General features: G+C 48.8%; 1 protein-coding gene across 3 annotated transcripts; it reads left to right on the top strand.

The window, feature by feature from the left end:
* Positions 1-1,858: 1,858 nt before the first annotated feature.
* C1H3orf18 (chromosome 1 C3orf18 homolog) lies at positions 1,859-12,626 on the top strand. Of its 3 annotated transcripts, XM_054167500.1 has the most exons (6): positions 1,859-1,982; positions 5,588-5,960; positions 7,333-7,358; positions 8,969-9,098; positions 10,038-10,077; positions 10,998-12,626. In XM_054167500.1, the coding sequence occupies exons 2-5, from the start codon at positions 5,733-5,735 to the stop codon at positions 10,044-10,046; spliced, it is 393 nt and encodes a 130-aa protein (XP_054023475.1). In that variant the 5' UTR covers positions 1,859-1,982; positions 5,588-5,732; the 3' UTR covers positions 10,047-10,077; positions 10,998-12,626. The 3 variants fall into 3 exon arrangements, with proteins under 3 accessions (XP_054023475.1, XP_054023460.1, XP_054023467.1); XM_054167485.1 differs by lacking the exon at positions 10,038-10,077 and having other exon boundaries at positions 11,053-12,626; XM_054167492.1 differs by lacking the exon at positions 10,038-10,077.
* Positions 12,627-21,619: the final 8,993 nt, after the last annotated feature.

The raw sequence follows: 21,619 nt of genomic DNA, 5'->3' as shown, positions 1-21,619 counted from the left end.
TAGGTGAGCAGGTGTGCTCACAGAAGACTTGACTTCAAGAGTCAAGAGTCTTCCACACTGTCACCATTTCCAGAGAGCAGACAAGAGGACACAGAACTAGGGCTGAGCTGTTACGAGCAGAGGAAGAAGAAAAACTCAAAGGGCAAAACTAGAGGGAAGAGAAACACTTGCAAGATGGAAAGGCCAGAAAAGGCAAACCCTGCCAGAGGGCATCAGTCTCTCAAAGGAGAGAACAGGCAGACCCAGACAGAGAGGGAAGACAAACAATATGACTGCAGGATACAAAGGAGATGAAACTTTAGAAAACAGCAAGTACATATCACACTTGGAACTGTGTGAGACAAACAAAATAGCAAGGCCAATTTCCTGCTGTGATCCATCAGAAATGAGACCCTCCCTCCTCTCTGACTCACAGCCCCTGGAGCCACTGCCAGTTGCCCCGAGCACCCATTCCCATTCCTCTATTGATGGCTGCTTTTCATCACTGTCTGGGAGACGCCACAACTTCCCCTTCTCCAATTCCTCCAGAAAACCACCACACAAACAACTAAGTACCTCTTCCCAGCAGCTGGCAGCACCCAGGGTGTGTGGTTCTCTGCCTCCTAAGAGTGCTGCTGCAGGGCAGTCTGGGGAGGCTGGGTCAGCTGGGCAGCCACCGGTACTGAACCAGTGCAGCAGCCCTGGACCTGCTGCATGGGGCATCAAGCAGTATGGGGCTTGCCCTGCTCTTGCTGTACAGTAAAACTGTGGGAAAAGTCAGGCTTCCACTGCCCTCCTCCACAAAATCAAACCAGACTCCAAGGAAGCAGCAAGGGGAATACCCTGCAGCAAAGATCTCAGAATTGTTTTACCTGCTACCTTCTGGCTCTAAGAGTCCAAGAACCCTCTTCTTACCACCTTCATTATCCCCAGCAGAGACATAAGCAAGCAGCCCCTATGAAAAAGTGTCTTTATGTTATGCATGAACAGTCTGACAGCTACGGGTTTCACCCAAGCTCCCCACTCCAAGGCCCTATTTCAGGGATGATGCCACAAGAGGAATAAACACGAACCACCAGTGCTGCTAGGGAAGCAGGTAAGACTTTGACTGGCCATGGCTGGAGCAATGCTGCCACTACTGTAATTACTGATTACACCCAGCAACTGATATGAGGTCCCTGCTACTTCTTGGTGCGAGTATCAGGTAGGGAATAGACTTTTTTTTCCCTGGGGTTCGTGGTTTGGTTCATTCAGCTTCCAATTCCCCACTCACTACAGGCCGAGACGGCCTGGCCCACTCTCGGCCCCCGTCCTGTGCTGTCTCGATCACAGGCTTGGGTAGGCGCAAGGGCTTGTTCGGCTCCTTTCTACTGCTAGGCTGGTGGCCAGCTGAATAAGCCCCCATACAGCCTCGCTGGCCATACTGGGGTAGGGGGCATAAGTCGCAACTTCTCAGCCAGAGAGCTGCCCACGCGCGCCTCAATTCAGTGCCCGGGCGGCTAACCGGCAGCAGAGGAGCCCCACAGAGCACTGCCGGGGCCGGCGCGCCCGCAGAGACGCCTCACCTCACGGCGGCCGCCACCGGCGGGGCTAGACTAGGCAGCCGACTCCCGCTGGGGCCGGGGCAGTGGGCAGCCACCTCCCGTAGCTCACCGGCGGGGCTAGACTAGGCAGCCGACTCCCGCTTGCGGCCCGGGGAAGGGCTGTGCAGTAAACGATAGGGCCCTCACCTTCCCGCCGCTCACACAGCGCCGCCACAGCGGCCGCGTGCCTGAGTGACACACACTCTAGCCAATTGCGAGCCGAACCCTGCAGATGTCTGCCAATCGCTAGGGCTCGGGGAGGCCGTGGGCGGGGCTGCACGGCGGTGCGCACGGAGCAGAGCGGCTCGGCCCGACCCGGCCCGCCCCCCGCGGGCAGCGCTGCCCAGGTCGCGCCCCCCCTGGTGGCCCCACCGCCAGCGGCGCTCCGGGGGGACCGGACGCCTCAGCGGGGAGCGCTCAGTAAGTGCCGGGCCCCGGCGGGTAGTTGCCGCCCCGGCGCGGGGGTCGCAGAGCTGAAACGCGGCTGCCTCCGGGGAGGGGCGCGGGGCTGGGCCGCAGGGGCGTCCGACCGCGCCGCCCCGTCCTGTCCCGCGGGCGCAGGCGTTGGCTGCCGCGTCCTCTCGGCGGCTGGGAAGGGCGGGTGGCTGCGCCCCGCACTGTGCCGGACCCCACGTCCGTCTCGGCCGCCCCGGCGAGGCCCGGCTAGCCCTGGCAGGGCCAGGCGAAGCGCTGCGGGCGGTGGGCGCAGGCAGCACTGCGGCTGGTACCGGCTGCGAGCTCCGCCGGTGATCCGCCACCGCCCCAGTAGTGCTTGGGAGCGGGAAGGGCCGTAGAACCCGTTATCCGTCTGGAAACTTCTCCCCGGGACGGGCAGAGAGTGACCTCCTGCAGGGACCGAGTCCCTTGACAACTGGGGGGGGACGCAGCCCGGAGAGGGATGAGGGGGGTCAAGACGAGTGCTTGCGTTCCAGTTTTCTGTCAGGGCGGAGTCAGAAGAGTGGTGAGACTGCTGTGGCGTGTCCGGGGTGGGATGGGCCCCTGGCATCTTTCTGACAGCTGGAGGGGGACAGCGGCGGTGTCCGGACAGTGGCCACATACGATCGCGGCTTTCCCCGGGGCCGCCCCGGAGCCTGGAGCAGAGGGAGAGAGAGCCGTAAGTTCACGCACTGGGAAGGCACAGCCCACGGCCACCGCTGACCCAGTGCTGCTCCCAGTACTAAAGACACTTGGCCTTGGTAAAGTAATGAAAAAGAAAAATAGTAGTTACTATTTGCCTCTGCCTCCAGAGACCTCATGGCCCATCTTTATCCCTGTGACACAAACCTTTATTCCTGTCAGACCCAAGGGGAAACTGCAGCACAGAGAGATTAAAACCAAGACTGAGATAAACCAGCAGCCTTAAGGTAGTGCCCGATAAAATGTTCTGCAGCTCTTGAGATTTTGTCACCACAGCACCTATCAGAGACCAGTTTGGAAATGGTGGTTTAGAGAAACAAATGTGTTTTCCTATTCCCAGACCTAACCAAGCCCAACATAGGGCTCTCCTGGCTGTGTAAGAAGCTCTGTTGGTGCAAGCAATGGAAGAATGCCAGCTTGCAGCAGCTGAGGATCTGGTTCCTCTTCTGTTTTGTTCTATTTGTGCATGAACTGTGCCAAAATCTACCAGCAATAGGTAGTAGCTGTCCCTGGCCCCAGAACAGCCATGAGAGACTTGGAGTACATCCAGCCTGCGGATCACACTCCCAGCACCAGGGTGACAACGGAAGGGAAGGTGGTAGGAAAGATCATCCACCTCCAGCTCTGCTATTGCAAGCTGTGGGTCCAGGGCCATACTTACACTCAGCACCACCATCTGACCCTCTGCAGCCTGGACCAGAAGGGCCTTGGGAACAGAAATTCATCTGGATCTGGAACTAAGCCATGTCACAAACCTTTTCATAGAGGATGGTTTGAGAGCTAGGTCTCTGGGCCTTCAAGCATGGACAGGACTCTGACAGCATGAACAAGAGCCCCCATTCCCCCTTGACCAGGTTTTCAGGTGGCTAATTCTAACCTAGCCAAATTTGTTCAGGGGAGTAATGCACAGCAGCACAGTCTGTAGTCCATCCAAAAGGGGTCTTACCCAAAGGCTTGGTGTCAGCTCCAGTGCATTGATATGAAAGCCTAGCCCCTTCAGATCCAGAGCTGTACATTGCCAAGCTCTTGGGCCTCCTTCAATCTTTTCACTTAGGCTCTTTTTCTGCCTTCTGTTTTCTTGGTGGTGGCTTTTTTTCAAATGTGAGGTTTTGTCACAGAGAGTTTCCCCAAATAGCACAAATCAATGATTCTCTCTAAGCAGCTGCTCAGTTTGCCCAGTACCTGCTCAACAGTTCTTTCCCTGGTGGGTTGTAGCTGCAGCAACCCTTCAGATTTGTGGCATTTCAAATTTGCTATCTTTGTGTTTGAATGTCTCCTACTCCTGAGCTCCACTATGGTCAGTAATGGCTGTGGAAATCCAGCTGACACATGGTTTAAACTACGCATGGATGGTTTGGTGGTGGGTGAAGGACACAGTCCCTTTCAGCTGCAATGAACTTGTGTCTCAGCATGGTTAGATGAGACCAGACAGGAAATGCTGTCTCCACAAGTCTCCAGAAGTTCATGGGCATTTGACAGCTCCCACAGTCTCTCAAGCACTTCAAAACCTACCAGCCCCTCCTCCTTCACCAGGTTGTTCACAGGAAGCTGAGAGACAGATCTTGCATGCATGATGAGAGATTTTTACCTGCCCAGGACGATGTAAGACAAGTGCTGTGCATGTCAAGGTGGCCACAGGGCGACACAGGACAAGTGCTGTGCAAGCTGAGGTGGCTACTTATGCTGCCCACTAACCACAGGGTAGCCTGGTACTGTTTGCCTGGTGTGATGTCCCTGCTCCAGCTAGTGACAGATGTTCATCACACTGCTTCATACAGTTCTGGGCAGCAGGGAGGCAGCAGGGTAGTGGGAATGGTCTGATAACCTTGCCCAGAATAGAAGAGCAAAGCAGAACAAAGGCTCATTTCTCTTTGCAGGCACAGCTTTTTCTGTTGAGATCTCATTAACCTCTGTGTCCAGGCTTCATTCCAGTCCAGACCTGTAATGTCTTCTAAAACTGCAGAGACATTATCAGAAGACTGCCACAATTCTTGAGGCTGGCATTGCTCTGGTCCAGGGGTAGCTGTGTTTTCAGGCAAGCAGCTGGTGAACCAACGTTATATAGAAAGGGTTTATAAACAAAGTGCAAAATACTTCTCATAGGCTCATCCCCTGGTGTGTTGCAACTCCTCATCATTTGCATAACAGAACCATGGAGCAATTAAAGCCTTTCATGTTTTCAGCATGAACAGATCTATCAAATTTCACAACTCCAATCCAAAACTGGACTCATTTTAAAATTAGTACTGATAATTAGCAGTGCATGACTAAGCTTGAGTGGGTGCTTTCAGGGGGGAATTGTGAAATACTCACTGTCTTTCAGCAGCAGATGGGGCACAAATGCAACCCCCTGCTTGAAGGAAGCTGCCTTTCTAGAGCACATGGAATGAGCGACGGGGGGCAATGGATTGTGCAGTGAAAGGAAGACCTATTTTAGGTTCAGTTAGAATCATCCTGAGATACAGATCCTTCACAGCTGATACTGGATGTGTTTCTGCTGATCAGGGGATCCATGCAACATTCCGAAAATGAAAAGCAAGAGACACAAGCAGGAAAATGCTGTGTCTTCCAGGGCAGATAGGGGCCACCTGCCTCAGTCTGGAGTAGGCCAAAGACAGGAGTTCTGAGATTGTTCTCACACAGATCTACAAGTGCCTGCAAAGAGGCAGAGCTGGAGCAGCAAGGGCAGTGTATCACTGACTTCAAGAGAACTAGGCATGACTTGGCGGGGGGGGCTGTCAGTACCCTTGAAATTGATTTTTCTTAATTTGAGTGAGCATCTGTGAGCTGCCCTCAAAAACTGTACTAGTGAATTTGGAAGCCTTGGAAAAGATTGTGCCTGTCTCTTAAGAGCTCTGCGCTGCGCATTTGTTCTCCTTCTCTCCCAGGCAGACACCAGCGTGGCTCCTATGAAGAAAATCCATCAGTGATGAGCCACAGGACAAGTCTCACATGAGGGTCCTTGATACCAGCCTCTGTAGCTGATGGGTGAGGACGACACCTTGGTGACAGGAGCTACCAAGAGCTGTCAGGATGAATTACAGTTCACCCTCTGTGCATGACTTGTATCACAGCACCACGGCCAAGCCAGACCCCGGGACAACTCCAGATGTGACTGTACCAGAAACAGCTACCATAAGCCCTGAGACTACCAGTTTCAACAGCACCAAAATCCCAGATGTGGCCAGCACTGGACCTGGCATGAGCACAATGCTGCTGTCTTTTGGAATCATTACTGTGATTGGGTTGGCTGTAGCTATGGTAAGAGACTCCTGCTAAATATTTCTCTGTCTCTTGAGGCTTGAAAGGGGTTCTAGGACTGATTTGGGTTGAATAACTTATTTGTATTCTACTAAAAGCTTGCCCAGAACTACTGAGAACTGAGAGTTCCTGAGATCCCTGTCTTTTAAAAGTTTTTATCCAGTGCTCCAGTATTTCTGCAGTCTCCCTAAGGTCTAGTCCAAATGGGATGCCCTATGTAGTATCAATGTTTATTTTTAATAGCAATAGAAAAGTTAGTTAAAACAACACAAAGCAGATTCTGTTCTGACTTGTTAACTGGAACAACTGTATTGATTTAAACCTTGTCAACAGGGGGTCCCTGCCCAGAAAGTTCATCCAAATTAACTTTTAAAGCAGACTGTTGAAAGCATGTTAATCTGCCCAGTGGCCATGCCTTTCTGAATTAAAGTGACCTGAATCCATTTTAGCTGGACTCATTCTGGACTGCATTTCCAAGGTTCTTCTTTCTGGGTATCAGCAAAGCCCTTGAGGATTTGCTGTGTAACTGACTCTGCCACTGATACTGTAGGCAGAAGCTCTCAGTAAGTATAGGTCTAGGCTTGACACAGGCAATGCAAATGCTGCAGTTCTTCTGATATATAACCAGATTGTTTACCTGCCAACAGAGAACAGAAGGTAGTGGCAAGCTCCCATTCCTCATATGAGGAAGAGCTTTGCTAACACAACCAGCAGAAGAGCCTACAGAAAGGGACTACTGCAAAATGTCATTGCAGGCCCCAGGAGGAGTTTTTCCAAAAGCCCCTAAGAGAACCTGGAAACATTATCCTGGAAACTTTATCCTGGAACCGGTCATAAGTTCCCAAGAGCAACGTCCAGCATTCACAGTTCTCAGAACAAGGCTCTGGAGGCCAAAAGCCTCCCTTTCTTCCCAGCACAGCCACTTTTACAGGCTGACATGAGGCAAGTCACTGAGCATGCCCTCTTTGCTTCTTCCCTTTACACTGGGGAGGGGGTGTCAGCACTTCCATGCTGTAGAAAACTTACAGAGGAGAAGCACAAAGGGAAGGTTCTTTAGCCTCTCCTAAATCACAACATATGCCTTGCAGCCACCAGAATGTGCTGAGCTACACATAACAATCCACCTAATATTCTTACTACTACTAACACACCTAATAACAGGCCACTGGAGCAGACAATGTGCTACTGAGCTTCTATTGATGCATACAAAATTCCATTTTGGTTGTCACTTCTCCCTTCCCTCTGCTTTGGTGAGCAGTGACACCAGACTTGCTACACCTCCTTTCTGTGTGCTCTGTGCCTAAAACTTCTCCTCTCAGCTGTTGCCCATCCTAGAGGGCCTATTGTAATGATGGTTTCCTTTCTCTTTCAGGTTCTGTACATCAGGAAGAGAAAGAGGTATGAAATGTTTGTTGTTGGCTGAAGGGAACTTAATGCTTCAAAATCCAGAGAGAGAGCTAGGAAGGAACAGGGAGATAGGAAGGACATGAGGGATGGCTAACAAGACTGTGAGAAATCAATGGCATGTGAATGAGGCTAGGGATGCTGCACTCCTGGTGTTGGCCCATCTTCTAACACAAGACCTTCAAAGACCTCTGGAGCTTTGGGAAGGAAAACATGGTTGAGCAGGAGGAGCATAGGGATCCTGCAAACTTCATGCTTTACCTATGAGCTGCACTAAAACTGGACAGGACTGTGAATGTATAAAGAAGCTGGGAACTGTCATGAGAGGTGTGGATCTTGTGTTTCAGCCATTCCCATACCCCTCTGTTTCCTAGCAGCTCAGGCCAAGGACATTGGCCTTGCAAATCTGAAGGCATCCTTAGCTGCAGTCACCGCAACTGGCAGCAGCACAGTGCAGAGATGCAGATTTCTAGCTCAAGACTACTGTCTTAATTTCCTTGTTAAGCTCCTGGCTGAAAATAGAGAGGAGAGCAGCACTCAGGGAGACACACACCTTGATTCTTCTGTCTCTGATAGCTGAGACATTGGTGAAGATGGATAAGACATGATACCTTCTCCCTCCCTGACTCCTTATGGCAGGCTTGGCCATAGATTGCCAAGAAGTGCTGGCGCTGCCCACTGTAAAATTTCCAAGCCAGATGCTGAAGCCCAGGTCTGGGTATTGCCACCAGAGCAGCTAATGCTTGGCTCATGAGCACAGCACTGCTGGAGATAATGGTTGTGTTGGCAAACTCACGTAGAAGGAGGGAGGGAATGTGTCATCATGACACTTGCCAAAATAGATATTTGTGGTAACACTGCCAGTAACAGCTTGTGTGTTTCCCTCCCTCACCCCCAAAACTCAGCTACAGCCTAAGGCTCAGTGTTTTCCCAGGGGCATGCCTACTCATCTTCCATCTCTGAGCTCCCCAGTATTTTGGGAGATCCTTTAGGGTAATATTTTATAGCACTGTCACTTGGAGCAGTGATGCCAAAATAAGAGCAGCCTGTCCACAGGCATCAGCCTCCTATGAGAAACTCTTTCCTATTCCCTATTTGTTACTCTCTGTTTGTTTTTATGTACTCCAATGCCAGAGTTGAAGTACTAGTTGTGGGCCTCTGGAACTAAAAGTGGACTTCTGCTGGCAGGCGTAGCATGATGGGGCAAGACTGGCTGTTGTGGAAGAAGTCACAAAATACCTAGCCAGTTGGTGCCACTCTGTTTTGTCCCACCACATAAAGCTTGATCTTTCAAGGTTTGGAGGATCTTAAATCCCTGTGGTTCCTCTGTGCATAATGCTTGCCAACAGAGATTAGTGGTGACAATTAATCCCTGTAACTGTACTCTGGATCTCTTCCACTCCTGCCAGCTGTGGGTAGTAGGTTCTTACCCTCATCCCTGCAGGACAGGACTTGACCCTTATCCAGCAAGAGCGAGAAGAGCAGAATCCAGGTGCAGCAGGAGGAGCAGCCTGCAGAAAGCCTCAGCAGTGGGGTGGGGAAGGCAGCCTGATCATGTGTCCTTCTCAGTCAATGCTTTCCCTTTCCCTCTCTCCTGTGGGCAGGTTGGAGAAGCTACGGCACCAGCTCATGCCCATGTACAACTTTGATCCCACCGAGGAACAGGATGAGCTGGAGCAGGAGCTGCTGGAACATGGGCGAGATGCAGCATCTTCCCAGGCAGCGCAGAGCAAGGTAGGCAGCAGGAGCTAGGGAGTCTCTAACTACAACCACTGGTACCTGTGCTGCTTTTATTACAGTGTCAAAGAGTTTTTGTAGGGTTTTAGAGTAAGGAAACCATGAAAGACCTCAGGAGGACTTCCCTCATCTCTGTCAGCCCTAGAGATAGAGAGCTTGGACATTTTGGAGTGCTTAGGATGGCCTGAAGAGTCAGAACTAGGATCAAGAGCTTGAGGAGGCAAAGTGTTGGCTCTACTCAACTAGGAGAGACAAAAGAGATACTTGAGTAATTAAGGTTGAGTTTTCTACAGTTTACCACCCAGAGCACCACAAAGGAGTAGGAGAATCAATGTTGTTTTCTGGGAGATGAGTGTCCACAAAGCACTGAGGCTCCTTTGCCCTAACAAGCCAATAATTTCTACTCAGTTTTAAGGTATCCTTGCTTTGCATAAGGATGCAAGTGTGGAACAAAGCCTTGCCAAGGGACAGCCTGTAATCATAATGGTTAACTGCACTTCAAACCTGAGGAATACAGGCACAAAGCCTGCAGGGTGCTGTGGCACGGCACATCTGGCCTCCTCAGCACCTGCAGGCCAGCCTTGCTGGGCACAGAATAGGGCTCAGAGAAAAGGAAGAAATGTTCTCTATTTGAGTTTGTGGAATGGGAAGGGCATCTTTGCTTCGATCCCTTCAGAGTGTTGAAAGGCATACAGCATGCTGAGAAATAATAGAGTCCTCAGAGACCACAGACTTACTATATCTGTGAGTTAGGAAAGAGCATAATAGTTTGGCCACTTGGTTTTGGTTGACAGACCAGGGCAGCAATTTGACAAGAGGCTCTCTCTTTTCTTAGTGTACCAAGAGGTAGAAGAAACAGGGAAGAAGGGCTTCTCATCATTGTTTGCAGACAGTCTCATGGTGTTTTCTATTTCCTTTGTCACTCCCATACAAAAGCCTTTCTGACAGACAGAGCTGTCAGGGATGGGTGGAACAGGTACGTCTCTTAGCCACTGACGCAGCCTCCCTGTAGAGTAGACCTCTCTTTTCCAGTTGCTCTGTCACCCATGTCTTCCCTTGCTTTTCCAGTACCAGGAAGTTGTCACAAATAATTATCAGGTTCAACACACTTTAGACCATCAGAAAACCTGTAGCAAGCTTGGAGTGGGCAGAAGGAGAAAGAATAAATACAACTAAGGAGAAAGAATAAATACAACTGTAATTACAAAATATTTACCTTGAGACATACCTCCCAACCTGATAAAGAGCACAAAGGAGGTGTGTGCTGGAATATGAAAGATAGTCAACGTATTCCATGGCTTGGAAAAGCAAGAAATATAGTTGTATACAAGTAAAGGATCTTGTTCTTAAAGTAGTACACACTGGGAAAACATCAGAGGACTCTTTTAATGCACACAGAGGATTTTCCTTCAGGTAGCAAAAAGGGAAACTTACAAGGCTAGAGTTAATCTCAGCACAGTAAAAGCAGATCCTTCCTAAACAGTGACAGGCCAGCAGGATACCTCAGATCTCGCTAATGCACAGATCCCTCTACTTAGAAAGCACTCAAGTTTAAAGGCTTAGCATATTAAGAGAGGGAGAGTCTAAAACAACAGCCAAAGTTCAGTGTATGGCCTGTTCCCAGGCTGTCTAGTAGTTTTAAGTCTTTTCATGCTGCCTTGTGTACATTAATAGTGATCCAGTGATGTGAGGATTCTGAACTGGCATGGGTGGGCTGACTTGCTCTCTGGCCTGTTGTATTTTTCTGTCTGAGCCCTGCTAGTGCCACGTTAGTCAGCCAGCCACCCTGCAGCAAAGGGTAGAATGTAGCTCCAATGCTGTGCAGCCTGGGCCCACACATACACAGCTGAGTAAAGGCAGGCTTGCTGGGGCTCATCTTTCACTGCTTCAATGCAGATTCTGCTGACAAGTCAAGGAGCCCTCCAGAGACCCAGCCGTCTTGTGTTCACAGACGTTGCCAATGCCATCAATGCATGAACAATGCCTGCCCCTGCTCTGGGATCGTGCTGAGACTGGGGAGGTTGAAGCCAACAAACCAATGACTACCTGCAAGCATGGCTGATCCACTGAGCCCAGCTGGTCACCCCCTTGGTTTGCGTTACAAATGGGCACAAGCACTGGGAACTGTCTCCTTGTTGGGAAGCAAACCCTTCATGAGGGCATTGGTGATTTTTTGGTGTGTCTGTTCCCACTAAAAGGTCCTGAGCTCCAGGGTCTGGGCTGGTACTGATTCATGCCATCTAGCAAGCTGTGTGCTTAGGAACAGTTGTTGATTAACTTGTCCGAGCACACGTACCTGCTCTCGGGGTAAGGGAAGGAGGAGAGGTGCATGCTTCAGAGAACTTCCCCCTCGGCTTTGTGCCACCAGACTCCAAGGAAAGCCATGAACAAAGCTCTCTGTGCAGTGATTACAGCTTTGGTAGATGTTAGAGGGGTGCCTGGTGGCAAAGCCCATTTGAGCAAGGAGAGCTGACTCTCCTGGTGGAGTGGTAATCTAGGGCATGCCAGGTAAAACATATACCATGGTCTTACACCCCTTGTGGCTGATGGGCTGCTGATAAAGGTATGCCTAGGGTGATGTTAAAGCATGGGGAATTCATTAGCTTTAAAAAGTGAAACGGTGACCAGTTGGATGGTTGCATCTTAACTGAGGAAGTGGTTGAATATCCCAAATTAGGGCTGCCATATAGACAGGGGGCAATTCACACAGCAAGAGGCAGGAGGTGCCAATGTCTGGCTATGCAACTCCGTGCTGCTGAGATAGAAATAATGGTACTTGGGCCACAGAGAGGAGTGGGATTCCAGTGTCATGTATCCCCTTCCTGCCTTAGCTCAGGGAATGGTAGAGCATTATCCAGAAAAAAAGATCAAGTCTTGAAGTATTTTCTCTTAAATAAGAAAACACACACATTGGCTCAGCGTTACCAGGTCTGCCCCCAGAGATGACTGAACTGCTGGTTCTTATTTCCTTACCAGCCAGGACCTGCAGTCAGCCTTCTCTTCTTCCTGCCGAAGACAACAGAGAGCTTTGTGTTAGCCTCTGCTCACATTACCTGCTAGTGCAGAAGATGGGACTAGACAGGTAGGCCAGGAGCTTCCCTGGAATGCTGAAGCATCTCTCTGCCTGTGCATCCTTTAGGGCTGCAGGACGGAGAGAGTACACAGGGGTTTCTGGCCAACTTGGCACACTGGAGAGCAGCATGGGGGTTGTCCCCTGCAGAGCCCTGTGGTGGCCACCAGCCCGGAGCACTGTAGGTCAGCACAGTGGCCAGGGACAAACAGCAGTGCCCAGTTATGCACTGATCACCTCCTGTTTTTGCAGTACATGCATCTGTCAGATTGTATTCCATCCACAGCACCAGCCAAAAGGGAACTGGGGCAAGCAACTGGTCCAAGTGCAGATGCAAATGTAGGCTTTCTGCAGGAAGAGGTTTTACTGAGTGGCAGTTCAGGTATCATGCTGTGTCACAAGTTTGGACCTGCCAATTAGTTTGTATTCTCCCAAATAGTTTTTTCCTTCCCTGATTTTTGTTTTTTTTTTTTTTTGCTTTGTGTCCTCCCCCCTCCCCCCCCCCCCCCCCTAATTTATTAAATGCAGACTCTTTCCTGGGCATATGCCACTGAGTCCTGCAGGTCACAATTCCTTACCAGCCCTCCCTCCTTCACTGGCACAGCTTCCCTCATGGAAGTTTTGCAGGGCTAAGTTGCTTGAATTTTTCAGTATCCTTCTTTCTTTTTAAAATCAGGGAGTCCTGGGAGTGTAATAAAGCTAGAAGTGTCATCCTCCATACCTAGGAGATCTGGCAGGAGGCACTGCTAGGCTGCTGATGTTTGCACTCTAGGGATAGGATTGTAGAATTGTTTCAGTTGGAAAAGGCCTCTAAGATCAGTGAGTTGGAAGGAAGATGTTTGGGTACAAGCACCCAATGTAATCTGGTTTAAGTCCTTAGAATTTGGACACAATAAGTGGGTCCTCTAGAGGCTATTATGCCTGTGTGACCATCTGAGGAGCAAACTCATCACCCCACCACACATGTCCACACTTACCATCTCCAAGTGCTCACTGATGGCAGCCAGCCACAAGGACATCCAATTCCACAGAATCATTCTGGTTAGAAAAGATCTCTGAGATAACCAAGGCCAACAAGGTTTCACTCTTCAGCAGCTGACACAACGCTGCCTGCCACACTCCATGCTCTGCAGCAGGACAGGTGTCCAAGTGGCAATAGGAGTGTATAGCTGCCCTAAATCATAAAGTTACATCTAGGATTGGAACTTTGTTTTAAACTTGATAAAAGGCAAGTGTAAGCTGAGCTGTTTCCTCAGCCTACTTTGTGCTCTTTGCCCACTTCCATGTGCTGCACAGGCAGCTGCCAAGCATCATGGCTGCCAGCTCAGGTGCAAAAACATGCACCTTGTTCCACCTTAAAGCTGACACGTCTTGTGTAACAAACACCTACAGAAGAATCCTCTTTAACCATTCTTCCTGCAGTGGTAGGCTCTGTCCTGTGATGACTGCCCTTAGGTTACAGAAGTACTGAGAGAATATTACGGGTATGTGCTGGGCTTGTACAGGAGTACTCTGTTAGTTCCATAGCACCTCCTCTCATGGGTCCTGGAAGTATGTGTACAATTTAGCAGAAGCATTATGATGCAATTTAATTCAAGTGTTTCTGTGTTTTAAGCATTGAGATATAATTAAACTATTTACATGAAATCTAGTGTGGTTGTCTTTTTTTCCTCTCCCCCAACATTTGCATTTCCCAGGGAAAATTGCTGGAGTTGGTACTGTCCTCAGTACCTGTTGGCAATCTGTATGGAATGAACTCCCCATCTCTGCTCAAGACTGAAGCAGGTGTGAAAAACCTGGCAGAGCAAGCTCTGCAGGGGTCAAGATTTAGTGTTCCACAGCATGGAAACTCTTCAGGAAGGCTTGGTGCTTGGTAGAGAAGGCAAGGTAGGAGCTTCCAGCCTAGGAGATCCCAAGCATCCAGAGCACAGAAAGACAAATTCCAACTTGCCTGCTTGCCATATTATTCATGTAAGCAGCTGAATTCCTACACAAAAGAGGGCTTCATCAGCTCACTTGCAGCTCTGTCCATGTAGTCTGCCCCCACTGGGGTGAATATTGTGGGCAACAGCATCAGCATCAGCAGCTCCATGGTGATAGTGTTGTTGTATTCCACATTTGCTTCTGCCTCACCTTCTGTCCCACAGACTCAAGTTTAAGACTAGTTAATAAGAGGTGTCAGATTAACTGATGAGGCTATGCACAGGAACAGAATTAATTGTATGAGAAGCTAAATATTTGTATGGCACCTAGAACAATATGGGGCATAAACAGCCTCAGCTGTGGAGACTTCTGCAGGTATACAGGAAGCAGAACTGTCTTAGTTTCCACTCAAGCCAGTTACAAGGCACTACAAGACACAATAGAACGGAGTTCGTGTTTGAAGACTCCTGTTTCCCCCTCTGTGCAATTCCTCATGCTCATTATTCCATGTTTTCACATTGATCTCTGGGTGCTCCTGGATGATCAAATCTTGCCTTGGAGTCCCCAAAACTCCCATTTCAGATGAAGAAAAACTCATCTGTGATGATACATGTGTGCTGAGGATGTTGCACGGGAGGTGGCAAAGCAGAAGCCTGCTATGTTTTATACCTTTATTAAAAACAAACTCCAAAACTAATTTTCAAATTGCCAACACTCTTCATGCCTTCACCAAAACTGAGACTCTTCCAAACATTGTTAGGTAACAAACCTCTGTCATATTTTGATTTTATTGTAATAACCTCTTAGTTTTTAACTGAGTCAACCTTAAACAGTCTGAACTTAAGAACTCTTGAAATACATTCGCTTAGACAGCTGTGGTGGTTTAGGCTGGGTGCTGGCCCAGATGCCACTGCACAGGCCACACCTGGGAGGTCCCAAGGGGTAGGCCCAGCCCAGGGGGTGGTCACAGGGAACCAGGTATTCCATTCCCATAATACCCTGCTCCCCTATAAAATGTCCATGTGGGGTCTTCCTCTTTCCTCCCTTGGCAGTGCCTAGGTAACATGGCATGAGCTGCCTCCCTTGGGCCTGCCCAGGCCCAAGGCTGGGTTGGGAATGGGAGAAGGAGCCCTGGGGGGTGTGGGTATACCCCCAGGTGGGGATGGGACGTTCTGGGGTACGTTCTGGGATTTCTCTCTTTTGTCATGGTGCTTGTGGGTCTCTGTAAAACTTCCAGTGTTGTTTTTATTGTTTTCCTATTTAAACCTTCCATCACTTTTGCAATCCGTTTGCCTGAGTTGTTATTTCTGCCTGTGGGGGGGAGGGGATCTGCCCCAACCCTTTACAACAGCTAACTACACAAGTAGAAAGTATTTATCATTTCAAAACAAGAATATCCAAGCAATCCAGCACAAGATCCTATCTCTGAAGATGACTGGAATTCTGCCCTCCCTTTGATAGGTGTTGATTTTCATTCCAAGTCTCTGCATGAACATGGAAGCTGAGGCTAGGGGTTGGGGTTTCAACTACACTCAATAGGTTGTAATAGTGTGGAATTGTTTGTTCTCCTTGAGCACCCTTTTTTGGAGAGGTATTCTATTGTGACTTCCCAAGGGTATTAAGAGGTAGCAAAGACTAAATTCTCCTTTTTCTCCTAAAGAATATTTTGTGTGCATGTCCCAGAGGAATACTGCTGACCTAAAGCAAATGGATTTACTATGTAGCTGAGGCAGTTTCCACCCATACTCTATGCCACCAGCTGAGAAAAGCTTTTCTTATGACATCAGTCAGACCTAAGTCTCATACCGCTGCAGTCCCTAATCCGTTCAGAAGCAGCTGAAGTTGTAGTATCACCTTGGGACAGCTGTTACTCCCATGCGTAGGGCTTCATTAAACAGGCAGCACAGCCTTGCAAGCAGAGTACTAAACCTGCCAATGCACTTGAAAATCGGGTAAAGTAGTTGGTAAAATGTCTTTGCCACTCAAGTAGCCTTTGAATGCAGACATGAACTTCAGCTGAACTTGTGCATCCACTGATGAAAAGCAGCTCCCTAACCTGAATTCAGAGGAACACCAATTAGATCTTCTCATGTAACCATCAAGTTACAGATTTGTGTGCATGCTGTCCCACCTGGATTTATCTACACAGCAGGAGAAGGGGGTCAAACCCTTCCCACACCAGGCAGCATGCCTTATTTTACAGGATAAGATTTAGGTCAGTCCCTGTGATCTAATCCACGTAATCCTCAATTCCTCTGCTATGTGGTGGAGGACACACAAAGGTGAGAGGCACCATTTGCTATTTCTTCCCTGAAGTTCCTGTTTGGATGTTTGGGGTGAAGCAGCAGGAGAGAAAGTTTGGCCAAAATTATAACAAAGTAACAATTTTAAAATATGACATATGAAATCCTGCTTGCTTTCCTGTGTAAGCAGCAAAAGAAGCTTGCAGGTGTTTAATGTCTGAGTTACTTATAAAATGGCTTCACCCATAAAAACACTGGCCTGAAAGCTGCCACAAGCTGCACCTCATGTGCAAGCAAGCCACAGGATCTGTAGTTTCCAGTAAATCAGAACAGTCTCTTTCTCTTGTTCAGAAGTTTCTAGGGTAGGATTTCCACTCAAGCTCCTGAGTGAGTAAAAACTGTTAGGAGATTTTCCCAGAGGCCTGCCAGGTTTCATACTGTGCATGCTTATCCCCACTGATTCTCAGCTGTCCATTCATTTGTATATTGTTTTTTCAGTTACAGCAGCACTGGTGCCAAGCATGCAGACACAAAGCCCTTTGCGCTGCAGTGCCACGTGCTGTCTGCCACTGACCGCAGCATCTGCTTATCCTGTCACATCTGGTTTTACCTCACTGCGACAGGAGGGAAACATTCCTCATGTCACTGTCCTCAGTCCCACTCAAACTGAAAGGAAGAGGAAAATACCCACACTGGCTGTGGTTTGGGGCGATGCTGCAGAGTACTACAGAAAGGCAGCGACTGGGCCGGAGGTGAGCTCATCTGCTGTGAGCTTGTGGCTCTGCTGATGCCATCACTCGACTTGGTGGCAGGAAGTGATATGGGAGCAGGAGCCTGAGAGGAAACTGAATTAGGCAGCTGAGGATAGCTACTCTGGTGTTTTATCATGTGGCAGTTCCAGGGACTTTCTAAGAACCTATGGCTGGGCTCAGTTGCCCAGCAGCAGTTGGCTGCTTTGCACGCCATGCTCAGCAGCACTAACGGCAGCGGGCAGAGGGAGCAGCTGTGCTGACCACACCTCAAAACAAGGCAACATCTGCCCCTCCTGGGCTGCTGCCTCCTGTCCCTCCCACTGAAGGGAAAACATCTAATGAAGAGCTTCCAGCAATGCTTGCTGATGTTAGGACTCGGCTGCACAAGTTTTCCTGACATCTGCCTCAGAATGGGCCCTGCATGGCAAAGGCTGGATGTGGATTTGCACTTTCCCAGAACTGCAGTGAGGCTGGGGCTCACATTGCTGGGTTGTGCATCTGTAAGCTCCTACAACAGTGACAACAGTTAATTGGCATCTTATCTCAGAGGAGCTTAGATAACTTTACATCCTTGTACAGAAACTTGCCAGTGTCATCATTCCTTGTGCTGCTGAGGCACTGGCATCTCTGCTCGTGTGCCAAGTGCCAACAGAGCCCTGCCTTACAGTACAGGCCAAGAAGGAGAGAGCAAGACTATCATGGGGACATTTGCTGAAGATAATCAAGACACTGGGATGTTCTAAATGCCAAGGGACCTTCAATTCCTCCACCCCCTCCCCCAAAATAAGATGAGATATTCATGACAGAGTATTTTTACTTTCTACATGACAGCCAGATCATACCATTCACCAGAACCTCAGACAAATGACTTCTTGGAGAGGCAAAGGCATAGATTCTCTTCCTATATCCCTCTTTTCTGCCCTCACTTTTGCTGAAGTAGTCACAACTGAATTAGATGGAAGGAGTGAGCTACCCCTCCTGTTGTAACGTGCCTGGAAGCCTTCCAAATTCTCCTGTTTGTAGGATTTACCAGAATGATTGCAGCCAGTGCTAAAGCTTTGGGGATACATGCATGGTTTGCCGGGAGCACGGCTGCACAGTTTAGTTCCGTGTAATTACAATTATCTAATTTCAAACCTTGTATGGCTGGTGCTGAGTCACTGCTTCCCTGAGGATTTTCTTCCTGAGACACTCCTCCTTGGACCACTGGTGGAGGCTATGAAGAACAACAGCAAAAACAAACAAAATCACTTGCATAAAATTAGGTGTCAAGAGACAAAATTGCAAATTCACAAAGTAGATGGAACAGAAAAGGCCTTTGATCACTGTTGTATTTAAACAAGACTGTGCAGCCCTGAAAGGATTCCCATTTGCCACCATTTCCTATATCCACCCACATCCAGCTGGCGGCCAGTCACCAGTGGCGTCCCCCAGGGATCAGTGCTGGGCCCCATCCTCTTCAACATCTTCATTGACGATATGGATGAGGGGGTTGAGTCAGTCATCAGCAGGTTTGCAGATGACACCAAGTTGGGAATGGATGTTAGTCAGTTAGAGGGTAGAAAGGCTCTGCAGAGGGACCTCGACCGACTGCACAGATGGGCAGAGTCCAATGGCATGGCATTTAACAAGTCCAAGTGCCAGGGGCTGCACTTTGGCCACGGCAACCCCATGCAGAGCTACAGGCTGGGGTCAGAGTGGCTGAGAGCTGCCAAACAGAGAGGGACCTGGGGGTGCTGATTGACAGCCACCTAAACATGAGCCAGCAGTGTGCCCAGGTGGCCAAGAAGGCCAATGGCATCCTGGCCTGTATTAGGAATAGTGTGGCCAGCAGGAGCAGGGAGGTCATTGTGCCCCTGTACTCTGCATTGGTTAGGCCACACCTTGAGTACTGTGTCCAGTTCTGGGCCCCTCAGTTTAAGAAGGACATTGAGACACTTGAACGTGTCCAGAGAAGGGCAACAAGGCTGGGGAGAGGCCTTGAGCACAGCCCTGTGAGGAGAGGCTGAGGGAGCTGGGGTTGCTTAGCCTGGAGAAGAGAAGGACCAGGGGTGACCTCATTGCCCTCTACAACTACCTGAAAGGTGGTTGTAGCCAGGAAGGAGTTGGTCTCTTCTCCCAGGCAACCAGCACCAGAACAAGGGGACACAGTCTCAAGCTGTGCCAGGGGAGGTTTAGACTCGAGGTGAGGAAAAAGTTCTTCACTGAGCGAGTCGTTCGTCATTGGAATGTGCTGCCCAGGGAGGTGGTGGAGTCACCGTCCCTGGAGGTGTTCAAGGGGAGATTGGACGTGGCGCTTGGTGCCAAGGTCTAGTTGTGGGGTCTGTTGGGACAGGTTGGACTTGATGATCCTTGGGGTCTCTTCCAACCTTGGTTATACTGTGATACTGTGATCTCTGAATTGTCAGAATCCATGAGAAGCCACCGCATCACCAGTCCTAGGAGACACATGGCCTCACTCTAGAGAAGCCTCCCTGCTACACAGCTGTGAAGAAATTTTTTCACCCTTGAGAAGATTTTTCTCCATTTCAGGGTATTTTCCTGTCTGGAATAACTAAACATTTTGTCCATTAAAAATTAAATGGCTGTTGTTTTCCTTGTGCTTTGGTTTTGTCCTTCCCACCCCCGAATCCCGTGGCTGTTAAATTAATTTTGAACTGAAACATCTGAATGCTTCACTGGCCAGAGTTAGAATGACACGTTTTGAAACATTCAAAAGAAAACTAATGAGAAAGGATCCAGTGTACAAAAAGTTTTAACTTCAGTTATAAATTATTATACAGCTCCATTGTCTGAGTTATTGTTAGGGTGTCAGAACACCCTAATTTACAGCTCTGGCACACAACTCATTTTAACCATAAAACCCCAAGCCTAACCCTAGAACTGCAGCTACTACAATCTGTTACAGAAGAGAATGACTGAGAGTCCTTTCTGACCTCATTTGCGGCCTGTTATGGATGAGATGGCAATAAATTACTGGTGGTATACTATAGGTATTTATAGACTGTGCAAATCCCTGAGCACCCTCATCCAGTGAGGCCTGTTTTGAACTAAAGGTTCTCCAGTAGGCCCTTCCACCCAAATCAGTAAAAAAATAGAAAGAAGTGCAAGTACACAGACTGTTGGTGGATCCCAGACATTCAATTAGTTGATCCCAGACAATTAGTTGATGCTGGAGCTATCAGGATGCTCCAAACTGTTCTCTTGCTGCTTCTATGTGGCATGAAGGTCTCAAAGAAGAATAAAGCATCAATTGAGTTCATACAGAAGTTTAATTAGATTATCATTACAGGTTCTGGGCCCTTCAATTTAGGAAAGGTGTTGACTTGCTGGAACATGTCCAGAGAAGGGCAACAAAGCTGGGGAGGGGTTTGGAGCACAGCCCTGTGAGGAGAGGCTGAGGGAGCTGGGGTTGCTTAGCCTGGAGGAGAGGAGGCTCAGGGCAGACCTGATTGCTGTCTACAACTACCTGAAGGGAGGTTGTAGCCAGGTGGGGGTTGGTCTCTTCTCCCAGGCAACCAGCACCAGAACAAGAGGACACAGTCTCAAGCTGCAACAGGGGAGGTTTAGGCTGCATGTTAGGAAGAAGTTCTTCACAGAAAGACAGATTTGCCATAGGAATGTGCTGCCCAGGGAGGTGGTGGAGTCACCATCATTGGAAGTGTTTAAAAAGAGACTGAATGGGGTGCTTGGTGCCATGGTTTAGTTGATTAGATAGTGTTGGATGATAGGTTGGACTCAATCTCAAAGGTCTCTTCCAACCTGGTTAATTCTATTCTATGGAAATGTAATTATTTTTATTAAGTGCAAAAAAACAAAAAGAGAAAATGGAAGAGAAAAAAACCCCTATTCCTGCCAGTGTTATTTCAGATGTCAGATTTTGATATCACACATATGGATGTCTGTGCCCCATGAGATGTTGAGGAGCATTCTCAGCACAGCCTGCTTGCCCCCATTTCCTTCTCCACTGCAGGGAGGACAATAGAGTCTCTCTCTGAAGCAATGTTGAACACACAGAACAGGAGGTCTGAAGCCATCTCCTCTATCACTATTCCTGTCAGTTTAACCACAAAACAGCCCTACCAGCAGGTGTTTTATAAACTGTTTCTTGCTCTGAACCCTCTGAGGCTTATCATACATAGGATCCTCAGCTTTATGTAATATCTACTTCACATTTTTCAGCTTTGGTAAACCCTACAGTAACAGTTTCACAGCCAAGGCTTCTCTGCCCCAGTTCAGCAACAGCAGAAGCTGAGACTGGGCTGGAAGCAGAAAGACACTGGAGCACTTCTGAGGGATAAACTTTCCTATTCCAGAGTAGTCAAAGAATGCATAAATCTGTGCCAGCTCCTCTGGAGTCGTTTGGCTTCTGCATTTGCATTATATTCACTGTAGTTAATGGCTGCACATACAGGAATCCACTTGTACCACTGTCCAAGACACAATGGTAGATCAGGCCTCCTTTCCTCACTCTTCTCAATCTATCTGCCTCCCTTCATGCATGTGGTTGGGTCAAATTGCCCCTTCTCA

This window comes from Dryobates pubescens, chromosome 1, assembly GCF_014839835.1.
Source record: "Dryobates pubescens isolate bDryPub1 chromosome 1, bDryPub1.pri, whole genome shotgun sequence".
In the NCBI taxonomy this organism is placed as follows: domain Eukaryota; kingdom Metazoa; phylum Chordata; class Aves; order Piciformes; family Picidae; genus Dryobates; species Dryobates pubescens.
Note: the sequence above shows the minus strand (reverse complement) of the source record. Positions and strands in the feature narration are given on the sequence as shown.